The 16,593-nt window shown below is 54.2% G+C and overlaps 1 protein-coding gene across 3 annotated transcripts in view; it reads left to right on the forward strand.

The window, feature by feature from the left end:
* FLNA (filamin A) overlaps nt 1-16,593 on the forward strand; it is a 104,439-nt gene that overhangs the window by 54,122 nt on the left and 33,724 nt on the right. For all 3 annotated transcript variants that reach the window (XM_085563442.1, XM_085563444.1, XM_085563443.1), the window contains exons 26-34: nt 551-721; nt 1,789-1,912; nt 1,992-2,148; nt 7,862-8,051; nt 8,358-8,381; nt 10,104-10,351; nt 11,555-11,657; nt 14,640-14,780; nt 16,163-16,291. In XM_085563442.1, the coding sequence (XP_085419568.1) occupies nt 551-721; nt 1,789-1,912; nt 1,992-2,148; nt 7,862-8,051; nt 8,358-8,381; nt 10,104-10,351; nt 11,555-11,657; nt 14,640-14,780; nt 16,163-16,291 (1,287 nt within the window). The remainder of the gene's footprint in view (nt 1-550; nt 722-1,788; nt 1,913-1,991; nt 2,149-7,861; nt 8,052-8,357; nt 8,382-10,103; nt 10,352-11,554; nt 11,658-14,639; nt 14,781-16,162; nt 16,292-16,593) is intronic.

The raw sequence follows: 16,593 nt of genomic DNA on the forward strand, positions 1-16,593 counted from the left end.
TATTTTGAATTTTGCGGAATTTTGGTGGAATTTTTCCCCTTGATGACCCCTAATTCCCATTTTTTCACCCCAAACCCCACCCCACACTCCCTAATTCCCATTTTTTCCTTCAAACCCACCCCACACTCCCTAATTCCCATTTTTTCCTTCAAACCCCACCCCACACTCCCTAATTCCCATTTTTCCCCCCAAACCCACCCCACACTCCCTAATTCCCATTTTTTCACCCCAAACCCACCCCACACTCCCTAATTCCCATTTTTCCCCCCAAACCCCACCCCACACTCCCTAATTCCCATTTTTCCCCCCAAACCCGCCCCACACTCCCTAATTCCCATTTTTTCCTTCAAACCCCACCTCACACTCCCTAATTCCCATTTTTTCACCCCAAACCCACCCCACACTCCCTAATTCCCATTTTTTCCCCCCAAACCCGCCCCACACTCCCTAATTCCCATTTTTTCACCCCAAACCCGCCCCACACTCCCTAATTCCCATTTTTCCCCCCAAATCCACCCCACATTCCCTAATTCCCGGATTTTCCCGCCAGGGAGCCCGTTCCAGGTGCCGGTGTCGGACGTGGTGGACGCGTCCCGAGTGTCCTGCGGGGGTCCCGGGCTGACCCCCGGCCACGTCCGGGCCAACGTCCCCCAGACCTTCACCGTGGACACCTCCAAGGCCGGCGTGGCCCCGCTGGACGTCAAAGTCCAGGGCCCCAAAGGTCAGCAGGGGGAATTTGGGGGGAATTTGGGAGATTTTGGGGGATTTTGGGGGATTTCGGGGTTGCCCTGTGGGATTTGGGACCCCCTTTCAGTAATTTCTCCTCTACCTGTGGAGACTTCCGTGTTACTCTACAATGTTTTCGACCCATCCCACAACACCCCCACCTTCCCTAACTCTCTAGAACACCCCATAAAAACCCAAAACAAACCCCATAAAACCCCCCAAAAACCCAAAAAAAAACCATAAACCCCCATAAACCCCCCATAAAATCCCCATAAAAACCCCAAAAAACCCCATAAACCCTCATAAACCCCCATAAAACCCCCATAAAAACCCCAGAAAACCCCATAAAGCCCAAAAACCCCATAAAACCCCATAAAACCCCATAAAACCCCATAAAACCCCCATAAAAACCCCAGAAAACCCCATAAAGCCATAAAACCCCATAAAACACCCCAAAAAACCCATAAAGCCCCAAAAACCCCCATAAAACCCCCATAAGAAACCCATAAAACCCCCATAAAAACCCAAAAAACCCCCATAAAGCCCCATAAAACCCCCATAAAACCCCCATAAAAACCCCAAAAAAACCCCCAAAAAACCCATAAATCCCCATAAAACCCCCATAAATACCCCCATAAAACCCCCATAAAACCCCATAAAAACCCCCATAAAACCCCCATAAAACCCCCATAAAACCCCCATAAAAACCCCATAAAGCCCAAAAAAACCCAAAAAAACCCCATAAAGCCCCAAAAAACCCCATTAAAAAAATCCATAAAACCCCATAAAACCCCCCAGAAACCCATAAAGCTCTATAAAATCCCCATAAAGCTCTATAAAAACCCCATAAATTTCTATAAAAACCCCATAAAACCCCCATAAAACCCTCATAAAACCCCCATAAAACCCCCAAAAACCCCATAAAGCTCTATAAAAACCCCATAAAGTTCTATAAAAACCCCATAAAAACCCCATAAAACCCCCTTAAAACCCCCATAAAACCCCCAAAAACCCCATAAAGCCCCAAAAAACCCCAAACCACCCCATTTCCCCCCCCGTCAGGCGTGCTGGAGCCCGTGGACGTGGCGGACAACGGCGACGGCACGCGGCGCGTGTCCTACGTCCCGTCCCGCGAGGGACCCTACACCATCTCCGTGCGCTACGGCGACCACGAGGTGCCCCGCAGGTGCGCCCGGCGGGGACCTTTTGGGTGGCTCCCCAGGGGATTTTGGGGTGTCCTGACCCCCGAAATTCCTCCCCAAAAGCCCCTTCAAGGTGAAGGCGCTGCCCACGCACGACGCCAGCAAGGTGCGGGCGAGCGGCCCCGGGCTCAACACCACGGGCGTGCCGGCCAGCCTGCCCGTGGAGTTCACCATCGACGCCAAGGACGCCGGCGAGGGGCTGCTGGCCGTGCAGATCACGGTGCCCGCGGGGTTTTGGGGTCCGGGGGGACGGGGGGGATGAGTTTCGGGGGTTTTTTGGGGGGTTTTTGGGAGGTGGGAGGTGATGGACGGGGGGTGGTTGTGGTGGCACGGTTGGGTTTCGTGGTGGAGGGGAGAATTTTTGTGCTCTGGTGGCCCCACAGTCCTTAATTTCCATTTTTTCCCCCCCGAAACTCCATTCCACATTCACTAATTGCCATTTTTTTTACCCCCAGACCCACACCACATCCCCTAAATCCAAGTCTTTTGCCCCTCAGCATCCTGAAGGGAATCCCACAGGACCTTGACCCCACCCAGGATCTCTGGGCTCCTTTTTCTCAGCCCTAAAATCCAACCCTGCACCCAAAACCACCCAATTTCTCATTTTCCACCTCCCAACCACCAAAATTCCCATTCTCACTTCACCAATGGCTGAAATTCCTGCTTTTTCCCCTCAGGAACCTGAGGGGAATCCCAAGAGAGCTTGACCCCCCCTGGGATTTCTGGGATGCTTTTTTCCAGCCTAAAATCCAACCCCACACCCAAAACTGCCCAAATTCCCATTCTCACCTCTCCAATGGCCAAAATTCCCACTTTCTTCCCTCAGGAAAAGCTTTTTCCCCTCAGGATCTCGAAGGGAAGCCCAAGGGAGCATGACCCCACCTAGGAGCTCTGAGATCCTTTTTGCCAGCTCAAATTTTCATTTTCCCACCTCTCAACCACCAAAATTCCCATTCTCACCTCAACAACTGCCCAAATTCCCATATTCACCTCACCAACGGCCAAAATTCCCACTTTTTCCCCTCATGAAAAACTCCCCTCAGGATCCTGAGGAGAATCCCAAGAGAGCATGACCCTACCTGGGATTTCTGGGATCATATTTCCCAGCCCTAAAATCCAACCCCACACCCAAAACTGCCCAAATTCCATTCTCACCTCTCCAATAGCCAAAATTCCCACTTTTTTCCCTCAGGAAAAGCTTTTTCCCCTCAGGATCTCGAAGGGAAGCCCAAGGGAACATGACCCCACCAAGGAGCTCGGAGATCCTTTTTCCCAGCCCAAATTCCCATTTTTCTACCTCTCAACCACCAAAATTCCCACTTTCACCGCACCAACTGCCCAAATTCCCATTTTTACCTCACTAATGGCTGAAATTCCCACTTTTTCCCCTCATGAGCAACTTTTTCCCCTCAGGATTCTGAGGAGAATCCCAAGAGAGCTTGACCCCCCCTGGAATCTCTGGGATCCTTTTTCTCAGCCTAAAATCCAACCCCACACCCAAAACTGCCCCAATTCCCATTCTCACCCCTCCAATGGCCAAAATTCCCACTTTTTTCCCTCAGGAAAAGCTTTTTCCCCTCAGGATCTCGAAGGGAAGCCCAAGGGAGCATGACCCCACCAAGGAGCTCTGAGATCCTTTTTCCCAGCCCAAATTCCCATTTTTCCACCTCCTAACCACCAAAATTCCCACTTTCACTGCACCAACTGCCCAAATTCCCATTTTTACCTCACTAATGGCTGAAATTCCCACTTTTTCCCCTCATGAGCAACTTTTTCCCCTCATGAGCAACTTTTTCCCCTCAGGATTCTGAGGAGAATCCCAAGAGAGCTTGACCCCCCCTGGGATCTCTGGGATCCTTTTTCTCAGCCTAAAATCCAACCCCACACCCCAAAACTGCCCCAGTTCCCATTCTCACCTCTCCAACGGCCGAAATTCCCACTTTTTCCCCTCAGGAAAAACTTTTTCCCCTCAGGATCCTGAGGGGAATCCCAAGGGGGCATGAGCCCCCCCGGGAGCTCTGGACTCCTTTTTCCCAACCCAAATTCCCATTTTTCCACCTCCTAACCACCAAAATTCCCACTTTCACCTCACCAACTGCCCAAATTCCCATTATCATTTCACCAATGGCCGAAATTCCCACTTTTTCCCCTCAGGAAAAGCTTTTTCCCCTCAGGATCCCGAGGGCAATCCCACGAGAGCATGACCCCGCCTGGGATTTCTGGGATCCTTTTTCCCAGCCCTAAAATCCAACCCCACACCCCAAAACTGCCCCAATTCCCATTCTCACCTCACCAACTGCCAGAATTCCCACTTTTTCCCCTCATGAGCAACTTTTTCCCCTCATGAGCAACTTTTTCCCCTCAGGATCCTGAGGAGAATCCCAAGAGAGCTTGACCCCCCCTGGGATCTCTGGGATCCTTTTTCCCAACCCTAAAATCCAACCCCACACCCCAAAACTGCCCAAATTCCCATTTTCACCTCTCCAATGGCTGAAATTCCCACTTTTCCCCCTCAGGATCCTGAGGAGAATCCCAAGAGAGCTTGACCCCACCTGGGATCTCTGGGATCCTTTTCCCCAGCCCCAAAATCCAACCCCACACCCCAAAACTGCCCCAATTCCCATTCTCACCTCTCCAATGGCTGAAATTCCCACTTTTCCCCCTCAGGATCCTGAGGAGAATCCCACGAGAGCATGTCCCCACCTGGGACCTCTGGGCTCCTTTTTCCCAGCCCTAAAATCCAACCCCACACCCAAAACTGCTCAAATTCCCATTTTCACCTCTCCAATGGCCAATATTCCCACTTTTTTCCCTCAGGAAAATCTTTTTCCCCTCAGGAATCCCAAGAGAGCTTGACCCCCCCTGGGATCTCTGGGCTCCTTTTTCCCAGTCCCTAAAATCCAACCCCACACCCCAAAACTGCCCCAATTCCCATTTTCACCTCTCCAATGGCCAAAATTCCCACTTTCTTCCCTCAGGAAAAGCTTTTTCCCCTCAGGATCCAGAGGGCAATCCCACGAGAGCATGTCCCCACCTGGGATTTCTGGGATCCTTTTCCCCAGCCCCAAAATCCAACCCCACACCCCAAAACTGCCCCAATTCCCATTCTCACCTCTCCAACTGCCAGAATTCCCACTTTTTCCCCTCATGAGCAACTTTTTCCCCTCATGAGCAACTTTTTCCCCTCAGGATCCTGAGGAGAATCCCAAGAGAGCTTGACCCCCCCTGGGATCTCTGGGATCCTTTTTCCCAACCCTAAAATCCAACCCCACACCCCAAAACTGCCCAAATTCCCATTTTCACCTCTCCAATGGCTGAAATTCCCACTTTTCCCCCTCAGGATCCTGAGGAGAATCCCAAGAGAGCTTGACCCCACCTGGGATCTCTGGGATCCTTTTCCCCAGCCCCAAAATCCAACCCCACACCCCAAAACTGCCCCAATTCCCATTCTCACCTCTCCAATGGCTGAAATTCCCACTTTTCCCCCTCAGGATCCTGAGGAGAATCCCACGAGAGCATGTCCCCACCTGGGACCTCTGGGCTCCTTTTTCCCAGCCCTAAAATCCAACCCCACACCCAAAACTGCTCAAATTCCCATTTTCACCTCTCCAATGGCCAATATTCCCACTTTTTTCCCTCAGGAAAATCTTTTTCCCCTCAGGAATCCCAAGAGAGCTTGACCCCCCCTGGGATCTCTGGGCTCCTTTTTCCCAGTCCCTAAAATCCAACCCCACACCCCAAAACTGCCCCAATTCCCATTTTCACCTCTCCAATGGCCAAAATTCCCACTTTCTTCCCTCAGGAAAAGCTTTTTCCCCTCAGGATCCAGAGGGCAATCCCACGAGAGCATGTCCCCACCTGGGATTTCTGGGATCCTTTTCCCCAGCCCCAAAATCCAACCCCACACCCCAAAACTGCCCCAATTCCCATTCTCACCTCTCCAACTGCCAGAATTCCCACTTTTTCCCCTCATGAGCAACTTTTTCCCCTCATGAGCAACTTTTTCCCCTCATGAGCAACTTTTTCCCCTCAGGATCCTGAGGAGAATCCCAAGAGAGCTTGACCCCCCCTGGGATCTCTGGGATCCTTTTTGTCAGCCTAAAATCCAACCCCACACCCGAAAACTGCCCAAATTCCCATTCTCACCTCTCCAACGGCCAAAATTCCCACTTTTTCCTTTCAGAATCCTGAGGAGAATCCCACAGGAGCTTGACCCCACCCGGGATCTCTGGGCTCCTTTTTCCCAGCCCTAAAATCCAACCCCACACCCCAAAACTGCCCCAATTCCCATTCTCACCTCTCCAACTGCCAGAATTCCCACTTTTCCCCCTCATGAGCAACTTTTTTCCCTCAGGATCCTGAGGAGAATCCCACGAGAGCTTGACCCCCCCTGGGATCTCTGGGATCCTTTTTCTCAGCCTAAAATCCAACCCCACACCCCAAAACTGCCCCAATTCCCATTCTCACCTCTCCAATGGCTGAAATTCCCACTTTTTTCCCTCAGGATCCTGAGGAGAATCCCACGAGAGCATGACCCCACCCGGGATCTCTGGGCTCCTTTTTCCCAGTCCCTAAAATCCAACCCCACACCCCAAAACTGCCCCAATTCCCATTTTCACCTCTCCAATGGCCAAAATTCCCACTTTTTTCCCTCAGGAAAATCTTTTTCCCCTCAGGAATCCCAAGAGAGCTTGACCCCCCCTGGGATTTCTGGGCTCCTTTTTCCCAGCCCTAAAATCCAACCCCACACCCCAAAACTGCCCAAATTCCCATTCTCACCTCTCCAACGGCCAAAATTCCCACGTTTTCCCCTCAGGATTCTGAGGAGAATCCCACAGGAGCTTGACCCCACCTGGGACCTCTGGGCTCCTTTTTCCCAGTCCCTAAAATCCAACCCCACACCCCAAAACTGCCCCAATTCCCATTCTCACCTCTCCAACGGCCAAAATTCCCACTTTTTTCCCTCAGGATCCTGAGGAGAATCCCACGAGAGCTTGACCCCCCCTGGGATCTCTGGGATCCTTTTTCCCAGCCCTAAAATCCAACCCCACACCCCAAAACTGCCCCAATTCCCATTCTCACCTCTCCAACTGCCAGAATTCCCACTTTTTCCCCTCATGAGCAACTTTTTCCCCTCATGAGCAACTTTTTCCCCTCAGGATCCTGAGGAGAATCCCAAGAGAGCTTGACCCCCCCTGGGATCTCTGGGATCCTTTTTCTCAGCCTAAAATCCAACCCCACACCCCAAAACTGCCCCAATTCCCATTCTCACCTCTCCAATGGCCAAAATTCCCACTTTTTCCCCTCAGGATCCTGAGGAGAATCCCATGAGAGCATGACCCCACCCGGGATCTCTGGGCTCCTTTTTCCCAGTCCTAAAACCCAACCCCACACCCCAAAACTGCTCAAATTCCCATTTTCACCTCTCCAATGGCTGAAATTCCCACTTTTCCCCCTCCGGATCCTGAGGAGAATCCCACGAGAGCATGACCCCACCTGGGATCTCTGGGCTCCTTTTTCCCAGCCCTAAAATCCAACCCCACACCCAAAACTGCTCAAATTCCTATTTTCACCTCTCCAATGGTCAAAATTCCCACTTTCTTCCCTCAGGAAAAGCTTTTTCCCCTCAGGATCCCGAGGGCAATCCCACGAGAGCATGTCCCCACCTGGGATTTCTGGGATCCTTTTTCCCAGCCCTAAAATCCAACCCCACACCCCAAAACTGCCCAAATTCCCATTCTCACCTCTCCAACGGCCAAAATTCCCACGTTTTCCCCTCAGGATCCTGAGGAGAATCCCATGAGAGCATGACCCCACCTGGGATTTCTGGGATCCTTTTTCTTAGCCTAAAATCCAACCCCACACCCCAAAACTGCCCCTATTCCCATCCTCACCTCTCCAACTTCCAGAATTCCCATTTTTCCCCCGCTCAGGATCCCGAGGGGAAGCCCAAGAAAGCCTCGATCCGGGACAATCAGGACGGCACCTACACCGTGTCCTACGTGCCGGACATGACGGGGCGCTACACCATCCTGATCAAATACGGCGGGGACGAGATCCCCTACTCGCCGTACCGCATCCGCGCCGTGCCCACCGGCGACGCCAGCAAGTGCACGGTCACCGGTGAGCCCCGACACCGGGGAGAACCCCCCCGAAAACTGGGAGAGAACACCTCAAAAAACGGCGGAAAAAAACGGCCCCAAAAACCACATGGGAACCTCCCACCCTCCCCATCACGAAATTCCACTCAGGAACGGGGAGGGGGCACAACCCTGCTGGGAAAAGGGGCACTAAGGGGGGGGAAAGGGGATTTTTTTTTGGGGTGTTTTGGGGGGTTTTGGGGGGTTTCGGGGGGCTCACGGCTGTGTCTCACTGGATTTCTTGCTTCTCTGCCCACACCCCCCCACGCCCACCCCCCCCACGCTGTAGTTTCCATCGGAGGTCACGGCTTAGGTAAGAGCACGGCTTGGTTCGGGGGGGCAGCATGGCCAAAAAACCCACCTTGGCACCCCAAAATCCAGCCCCCCTCGCACCCCAAAAACGGCCCAGCATGAGGGGAAAGGGGGGCAGCAGGGGTGGGCGTGAGGGTTGGGCTGGGAGCGGGTCTGGGGTGGGAGGAACCCGAGTTAAATGGTGGGACCCACCCCAGGATTGTTGATGAGGCGGCCCCAAACTCAGTTAATGGTGGGGAGCCCCAAAATTTAATGATGGGAGACCCCCAAAATTAATGATGGGAGACCCCCATGATCTCAGTTAATGAGAGACTCCCCAAAATTAATGATGGGAGACCCCCATGATCTCAATTAATGAGAGACTCCCCAAACTCAGTTAATGGTGGGGAGCCCCAAAATTTAATGATGGGAGACCCCCAAAATTAATGATGGGAGACCCCCATGATCTCAGTTAATGAGAGACTCTCCAAACTCAGTTAATGGTGGGGAGCCCCAAAATTAATGATGGGAGACCCCCAAAATTAATGATGGGAGACCCCCATGATCTCAATTAATGAGAGACTCCCCAAACTCAGTTAATGGTGGGGAGCCCCAAAATTTAATGATGGGAGACCCCCATGATCTCAGTTAATGAGAGACTCCCCAAAATTAATGGTGGGGGACCCCCATGGTCTCAATTAATGATGGAGACCCAATGGGTTCCTGTTCCAGATATCCCCAAATGGCTCCTGTTTTGGGGTCCTGGTCCCATTTTGAGTTTCCTGGTCCCATTTTGGGTTTCCTGGCCCCATTTTGGGATTCCTGGTCCCATTTTGAGATTCCTGGTTGTGTTTTGGTGTTTCCTGCTCCCATTTTGGGTTTCCTGGCCCTGTTTTGGGATTCCTGGCCCCATTTTGGGGTTCCTGGTCCCATTTTGGGATTCCTGGCCCCATTTTGGGGTTCCTGGTCCCATTTTGAGTTTCCTGGTCCCATTTTGGGTTTCCTGGCCCTGTTTTGGGGTTCCTGGTCCCATTTTGGGTTTCCTGGCCCCGTTTTGAGATTCCTGGACCCATTTTGGGTTTCCTGGCCCCATTCTGGGTTTCCTGGCCCCGTTTTGGGGTTCCTGCTCCTGTTTTGAGGTTCCTGGTCCCATTTTGAAATTCCCGGTTGTGTTTTGGGGTTTCCTGGCCCCATTTTGGGATTCCTGGCCCCATTTTGGGATTCCTGGCCCCGTTTTGGGATTCCCGGACCCATTTTGGGATTCCTGACCCCATTTTGGGATTCCTGGCCCCGTTTTGGGATTCCCGGCCCCATTCTGGGATTCCTGACCCCATTTTGGCATTCCTGACCCCATTTTGGGATTCCTGGCCCCGTTTTGGGATTCCCGGACCCATTTTGGGATTCCCGGCCCCATTTTGGGATTCCTGGTCCCGTTTTGGGGTTCCTGACCCCATTTTGGAATTCCTGGTCCCGTTTTGGAGTTTCTGCTCCTGTTTTGGGATACCTGGCCCCATTTTGGGTTTCCCGGTTGTGATTTGGGATTCCTGGCCCCATTTTGGGATTCCTGGCCCCATTTTGGAATTCCTGGTCCCGTTTTGGAGTTTCTGCTCCTGTTTTGGGATACCTGGCCCCATTTTGGGTTTCCCGGTTGTGATTTGGGATTCCTGGCCCCATTTTGGGATTCCCGGCCCCATTCTGGGATTCCTGGCCCCGTTTTGGGGTTCCTGACCCCCGGCTCCCGCAGGACCGGGCCTGGGCCCCACGATCCAGCTGGGCGAGCAGACGCTGATCACGGTGGACGCCAAGGCGGCCGGCAAGGGCAAGGTGACCTGCTCGGTGTGCACGCCCGACGGCTCCGAGGTGGACGTGGACGTGGTGGAGAACCCCGACGGCACCTTCGACATCTTCTACACCGCGCCCCAGCCCGGCAAATACGTCATCTGCGTCAGGTTCGGCGGGGAGCACATCCCCAACAGCCCCTTCCAGGTCATGGTGAGTGAGAAACGGGGAGAAAATGGGAAAAAACAGGGTAAAATGGGAGAAAATGGGGTAAAAATGGGAATTATGGGGGTAAAAATGGGGATATGGAGTGAGATCTGTGATCTATGTGAGGTTCAGGGGGGAGCACATCCCCAACAGCCCCTTCCAGGTCATGGTGGGGGAGAAACGGGGAGAAAATGGGAAAAAACGGGGTAAGAATAGGAGAAAATGGGGGAAAACGGGGTAAAAATGAGAAAAATGGGGAAAAATGGGGATATGGAGTGAGATCTGTGATCTACGTGAGGTTCAGGGGGGAGCACATCCCCAGCAGCCCCTTCCAGGTCATGGTGAGTGAGAAATGGGGAGAAACGGGGAGAAAATGGGAAAAAATGGGAAAAAAAAGGGAAAAAATGGGAAAAAACAGGGTAAAAATGGGGAAAAAACAGGGAAAAATGGGGATATGGAGTGAGATCTGTGATCTACGTGAGGTTCAGGGGGGAGCACATCCCCAACAGCCCCTTCCTGGTCATGGTGAGTGAGAAACGGGGAGAAACGGGGAGAAAATGGGAAAAAACGGGGTAAGAATAGGAAAAAATGGGAAAAAACAGGGTGAAAATGGGGAAAAAACAGGGAAAAATGGGGATATGGAGTGAGATCTGTGATCTATGTGAGGTTCAGGGGGAGCACATCCCCAACAGCCCTTTCCAGGTCATGGTGAGTGAGAAATGGGGTGAAAATCAGGGAGAAAATGGGAAAAAACGGGGAGAAAATGGGAAAAAACAGGGTAAAATGGGAGAAAATGGGGTAAAAATGGGAATTATGGGGGTAAAAATGGGGAATTTTGTATGTTTTTGCGGGAGCAAATCCCCAGCAGCCGCTTCTAGGTCATGGTGAGTGGAGAAATGGGGAGAAAATGGGAAAAATGGGGGAAAAATAGGGGATTTGGGGTAAAAAATTGGGGAAAATTAGGTAAAAATTGTGGGGCTGGGGGGGAAAAAGGATCCCAAGCAGCCCCTTTCAGGTGATGGTGAGTGAAATGGGGAGAAAAGGGGAAAAATCAGGGAGAAACAGCGAAAATAGGGGGAAAATGGGGGAAAATAGAGGGGGAAAATGGGTAAAAAATGGGGAAAAATGGGATAAAAAGGGGGGATGGGGAATTTGGGGTGCAGAGAGGGGCTGGGGGGTTGGGCTGTGCTGACCCTCGCTGCCCCCCAGGCCACGGACCGGCCGCTGCTGGGGGTCAACGGGCTGGACATGGCCGGGCTGCGGCCCTTCGACCTCGTCATCCCCTTCACCATCAAGAAGGGCGAGATCACGGGTGAGGGGGGACACCCCAGCTTGGGGGGGTGGGGGGTCCCCAAAACAGCCCTAAAATCGGGATGAAAAGAGCTCAGAGTCAGGGCAAAATAGCTCTGAAAAGAGCCCCAAGAATCAGCCCGAAACCAGCCCGAAACCACATCAAAACCGGCTCGAAAATACCCTCAAAATCAGCCCAAAGCCACCTTAAAAACCAGCTCAAAACCACCTCAAAACCAGCCTGAAAATACCCTCAAAACCAGCCCAAAATCACCTTAAAATCAGCCCAAAAATACCCTCAAAACCAGCCCAAAATCACCTTAAAAACTAGCTCAAAACCACCTCAAAATCAGCCCAAAACCACCTCAAAACCAGCCTGAAAATACCCTCAAAACCAGCCCAAAACCAGCCTGAAAATACCCTCAAAACCAGCCCAAAACCACCTCAAAAATCAGCCCAAAATCACCTCAAAACCAGCCCAAAACCACCTCAAAACCAGCCTGAAAATACCCTCAAAACCAGCCTAAAAGCACCTCAAAATCAGCCCCAAAATACCCTCAAAACCAGCCTAAAACCACCTTAAAAACCAGCCCAAAACCACCTCAAAACCAGCCCAAAAATACCCTCAAAACCAGCCTAAAACCACCTCAAAATCAGCCCAAAAATACCCTCAAAACCAGCCTAAAACCACCTCAAAATCAGCCCAAAAATACCCTCAAAACCAGCCCAAAACCACCTTAAAAACCAGCCCAAAACCACCTCAAAAATCAGCCCAAAATCACCTCAAAACCTGCTCAAAACCACCTTAAAAACCAGCCCAAAACCACCTCAAAAATCAGCCCAAAATCACCTCAAAACCAGCTCAAAACCACCTCAAAATCAGCCCAAAAATACCCTCAAAACCAACCTAAAACCACCTCAAAATCAGCCCAAAAATACCCTCAAAACCACCTCAAAACCAGCCCAAAAATACCCTCAAAACCAGCCCAAAACCACCTCAAAAATCAGCCCAAAATCACCTCAAAACCTGCTCAAAACCACCTTAAAAACCAGCCCAAAACCACCTCAAAAATCAGCCCAAAATCACCTCAAAACCAGCTCAAAACCACCTCAAAACCAGCCTGAAAATAACCTCAAAACCAGCCCAAAACCACCTCAAAAGCCAGCCCAAAATGATTCCAAACCAGCCCAAAAATCATCCCAAAACCACCTCAAAACCACCCCGAAAACATTTCAAAACCACCCCAAAAATACCTCAAAAGCATCTCAGCCCAAAAAATCTCAAAACCCAGCCCAAAAAGAGTCCAAAGGAGCCCAAAAATCAGCCCCCCAAAAAAAAAAACCTCAAAACCCAGCCCAAAACGAGTCCAAACCAGCCCAAAAGCCACCCCAAAAATCCCCTCAAAAATCTCCCCCAAACCAGCCCCGAACCAGCCAAAAACTCCTCAGAAACACCCAAAAATCGTCCCCAAATCAGCCTTCAACAGCCCAAAGTCCGCCCAAAAGTTCCTCTGGGTGTCCCCAGCTGTCCCCAGGTGTCCTCAGTGTCCCCAGGTGTCCCCAGGTGTCCCCAGGTGTCCTCAGTGTCCCCAGGTGTCCCCAGGTGTCCCCAGGTGTCCCCAGGTGTCCCCAGCTGTCCCCAGGTGAGGTGTGGGTGCCCTCGGGCAAGGTGGCCACTCCAACCCCACCCAGATGTCCCCCCAGGTGTCCCCAGGTGTCCTCAGTGTCCCCAGGTGAGGTATGGATGCCCTCGGGCAAGGTGGCCACTCCAGCCCCTTCCAGGTGTCCCCAGGTGTCCCCAGGTGTCCCCAGGTGTCTCCAGGTGTCTCCAGCCCCCCCAGGTGTCCTCAGTGTCCCCAGGTGAGGTGTGGGTGCCCTCGGGCAAGGTGACCACTCCAACCCCACCCAGATGTCCCCAGGTGTCCCCAGATGTCCCAGGTGTCCCCAGGTGAGGTGTGGGTGCCCTCGGGCAAGGTGGCCACTCCAGCCTCACCCAGGCCCCCCCAGCTGTCCCCAGCTTTCCCAGCTGTCCCCAGGTGTCCCCAGGTGTCCCCAGATGTCCCCCCAGCTGTCCCCAGGTGTCCCCAGGTGTCCCCAGGTGTCCCCAGGTGAGGTGCAGATGCCCTCAGGCAAGGTGGCCACTCCAGCCCCACCCAGGTGTCCCCACATGCCCCAGCTGTCCCCAGGTGTCCCCAGGACCCCCCAGCTGTCCCCACGTGCCCCAGGTGTCCCCAGGTGTCCCCAGGTGTCCCCAGATGAGGTGCAGATGCCCTCGGGCAAGGTGGCCACTCCAGCCTCACCCAGGCGTCCCCAGGTGTCCCCAGCTGTCCCCAGGTGTCCCCAGGTGTCCCAGCTGTCCCCAGGTGTCCCCAGGTGTCCCCAGGTGTCCCAGGTGTGCTCAGGTGACCGCGGTGTCCCCAGGTGAGGTGCGGATGCCTTTGGGCAAGGTGGCTACTCCAGCCCCACCCAGATGTCCCCCCAGGTGTCCCCAGCTGTCCCAGGTGTCCCCAGGTGTCCCCAGGTGAGGTGCAGATGCCCTCAGGAAAGGTGGCCACTCCAGCCTCACCCAGGTGTCCCCAGCTGTCCCCAGCTGTCCCCAGGTGTCCCCAGGTGTCCCCAGGTGCCCCAGGTGTGCTCAGGTGTCCCCAGCTGTCCCCAGGTGTCCCCAGGTGTCCCCAGGTGTCCCCAGGTGAGGTGCAGATGCCCTTGGGCAAGGTGGCCACTCCAGCCCCACCCAGGTGTCCCTAGCTGTCCCCAGCTGTCCCCAGGTGTCCCCAGCTGTCCCCAGGTGTCCCCAGGTGCCCCAGCTGTCCCCAGCTGTCCCCAGCTGTCCCCAGCTGTCCCCAGGCCCCCCCAGCTGTCCCCAGCTGTCCCCAGCTGTCCCCAGCTGTCCCCAGGCCCCCCCAGCTGTCCCCAGCTGTCCCCAGGTGTCCCAGCTGTCCCCAGGTGTCCCCAGGTGTCCCCAGGTGTCCCAGGTGTGCTCAGGTGACCGCGGTGTCCCCAGGTGAGGTGCGGATGCCCTCGGGCAAGGTGGCCACTCCGGACATCACGGACAACAAGGACGGCACGGTGACCGTGCGCTTCGCGCCCAGCGAGGCGGGGCTGCACGAGATGGACATCCGCTGCGACAGCATCCACATCCCTGGTAAAGGGTTTGGGGGGATTTGGGGGAATTTGGGGGGATTTGGGGTGTTGGGAACCCCAGGAGAGCAGCCAAGGCTGGGTTTTGGGGTGATTTTGGGGGGTTTTGGGGTGGTTTGGGGGGTTTTGGGGTGGTTTTGGGGAGTTTTGGCTGCACGAGATGGACATCCGCTGCGACAGCATCCACATCCCTGGTAAAGGGTTTGGGGGGAATTGGGGGGATTTGGGGGGATTTGGGCTGTTGGGAACCCCAGGAGAGCAGCCAAGGCTGGGTTTTGGGGTGATTTTGGGGGGTTTTGGCTGCACGAGATGGACATCCGCTGCGACAGCATCCACATCCCTGGTACGGGATTTGGGGGAATTTGGGGGGATTTGGGGGGTTTTGGGGTGTTGGGAACCCCAGGAGAGCAGCCAAGGCTGGGTTTTGGGGTGTTTTGGGGTGGTTTTGGGGGGTTTTGGGGGGTTTTGGGGTGGTTTTGGGGAGCTTTGGCTGCACAAGATGGACATCCGCTGCAACAGCATCCACATCCCTGGTAAAGGGTTTTGGGGGGATTTGGGGTGTTGGGAACCCCAGGAGAGCAGCCAAGGCTGGGTTTTGGGGGGTTTTGGGGGGTTTTGGGGGGTTTTGGGGTGGTTTTGGGGTGGTTTGGGGGGTTTTGGGGTGGTTTTGGGGAGCTTTGGCTGCACGAGATGGACATCCGCTGCGACAGCATCCACATCCCTGGTAAAGGGTTTTGGGGGCATTTTAGGGGATTTTGGGGGTTTTGGGGGGTTTTGAGTGGGATTTGAGGGGAGGTTGGGGTGGTTTTGGGAGGTTTTGGGGTGGTTTTGGGGAGCTTTGGCTGCACGAGATGGACATCCGCTGTGACAGCATCCACATCCCTGGTAAAGGGTTTTGGGGGGATTTGGGGGGTTTTGGGGTGTTGGGAACCCCAGGAGAGCAGCCAAGGCTGGGTTTTGGGGGGTTTTGGGGGGTTTTGGGGGGTTTTGGGGTGGTTTTGGCTGCACGAGATGGACATCCACTGCGACAGCATCCACATCCCTGGTACCGGGGTTTGAGGGGATTTGGGGGATTTTGGGGGTTTTGGGGGTTTTAGAAGAATATGGGGATGTTGGGAACTCTGAGAGAGAAGCCAAGGCTGGGTTTTGGGGGGTTTTGGGGGGTTTTGGGGGGTTTTGGGGGGTCTTGGGGGGTTTGAGGGTAAAAAAAGCCATCAAGGCAGCCCCTGCAGTTCTGTGTGGGTCATGGGGTGACTTTGGGGTGACTTTGCGGGTGTTTTGGGGTCACTATCCCTATGGGGGATTTGGGGACAGTTTGGGGACAGTTTGGGGACAGTGTGGGGGGACAGGACCCCTGTGACCCCCGGTGTCCCCGGTGTCCCCCAGGCAGCCCCCTGCAGTTCTACGTGGACTACGTGAACAGCGGCCACGTCACGGCCTACGGCCCCGGCCTGACCCACGGCACCGTCAACCGCCCGGCCGCCTTCACCGTCAACACCAAGGACGCCGGCGAGGGTGGGACCCGGCCCTGGCCCTGGCCCTGTGTCCCCTGTCCCCTGGCCCTGTGTCCCCTGTCCCCTGGCCCTGTGTCCCCTGGCCCTGGCCCTGTGTCCCCTGTTCCTGTCCCTGTGTCCCCTGTTCCTGGCCCTGTGTCCCCTGTCCCTGTGTCCCCTGGCCCTGGCCCTGTGTCCCCTGGCCCTGTGTCCCCTGTCCCTGTGTCCCCTGTTCCTGTCCCTGTGTCCCCTGGCCCTGTGTCCCCTGGCCCTGTGTCCCCTGTCCCCTGGCCCTGTGTCCCCTGGCCCTGTGTCCCCTGTCCC

The sequence above is a fragment of the Lonchura striata genome, chromosome 31 (genome assembly GCF_050655825.1).
Source record: "Lonchura striata isolate lonStrDom1 chromosome 31, ASM5065582v1, whole genome shotgun sequence".
Taxonomy (NCBI): domain Eukaryota; kingdom Metazoa; phylum Chordata; class Aves; order Passeriformes; family Estrildidae; genus Lonchura; species Lonchura striata.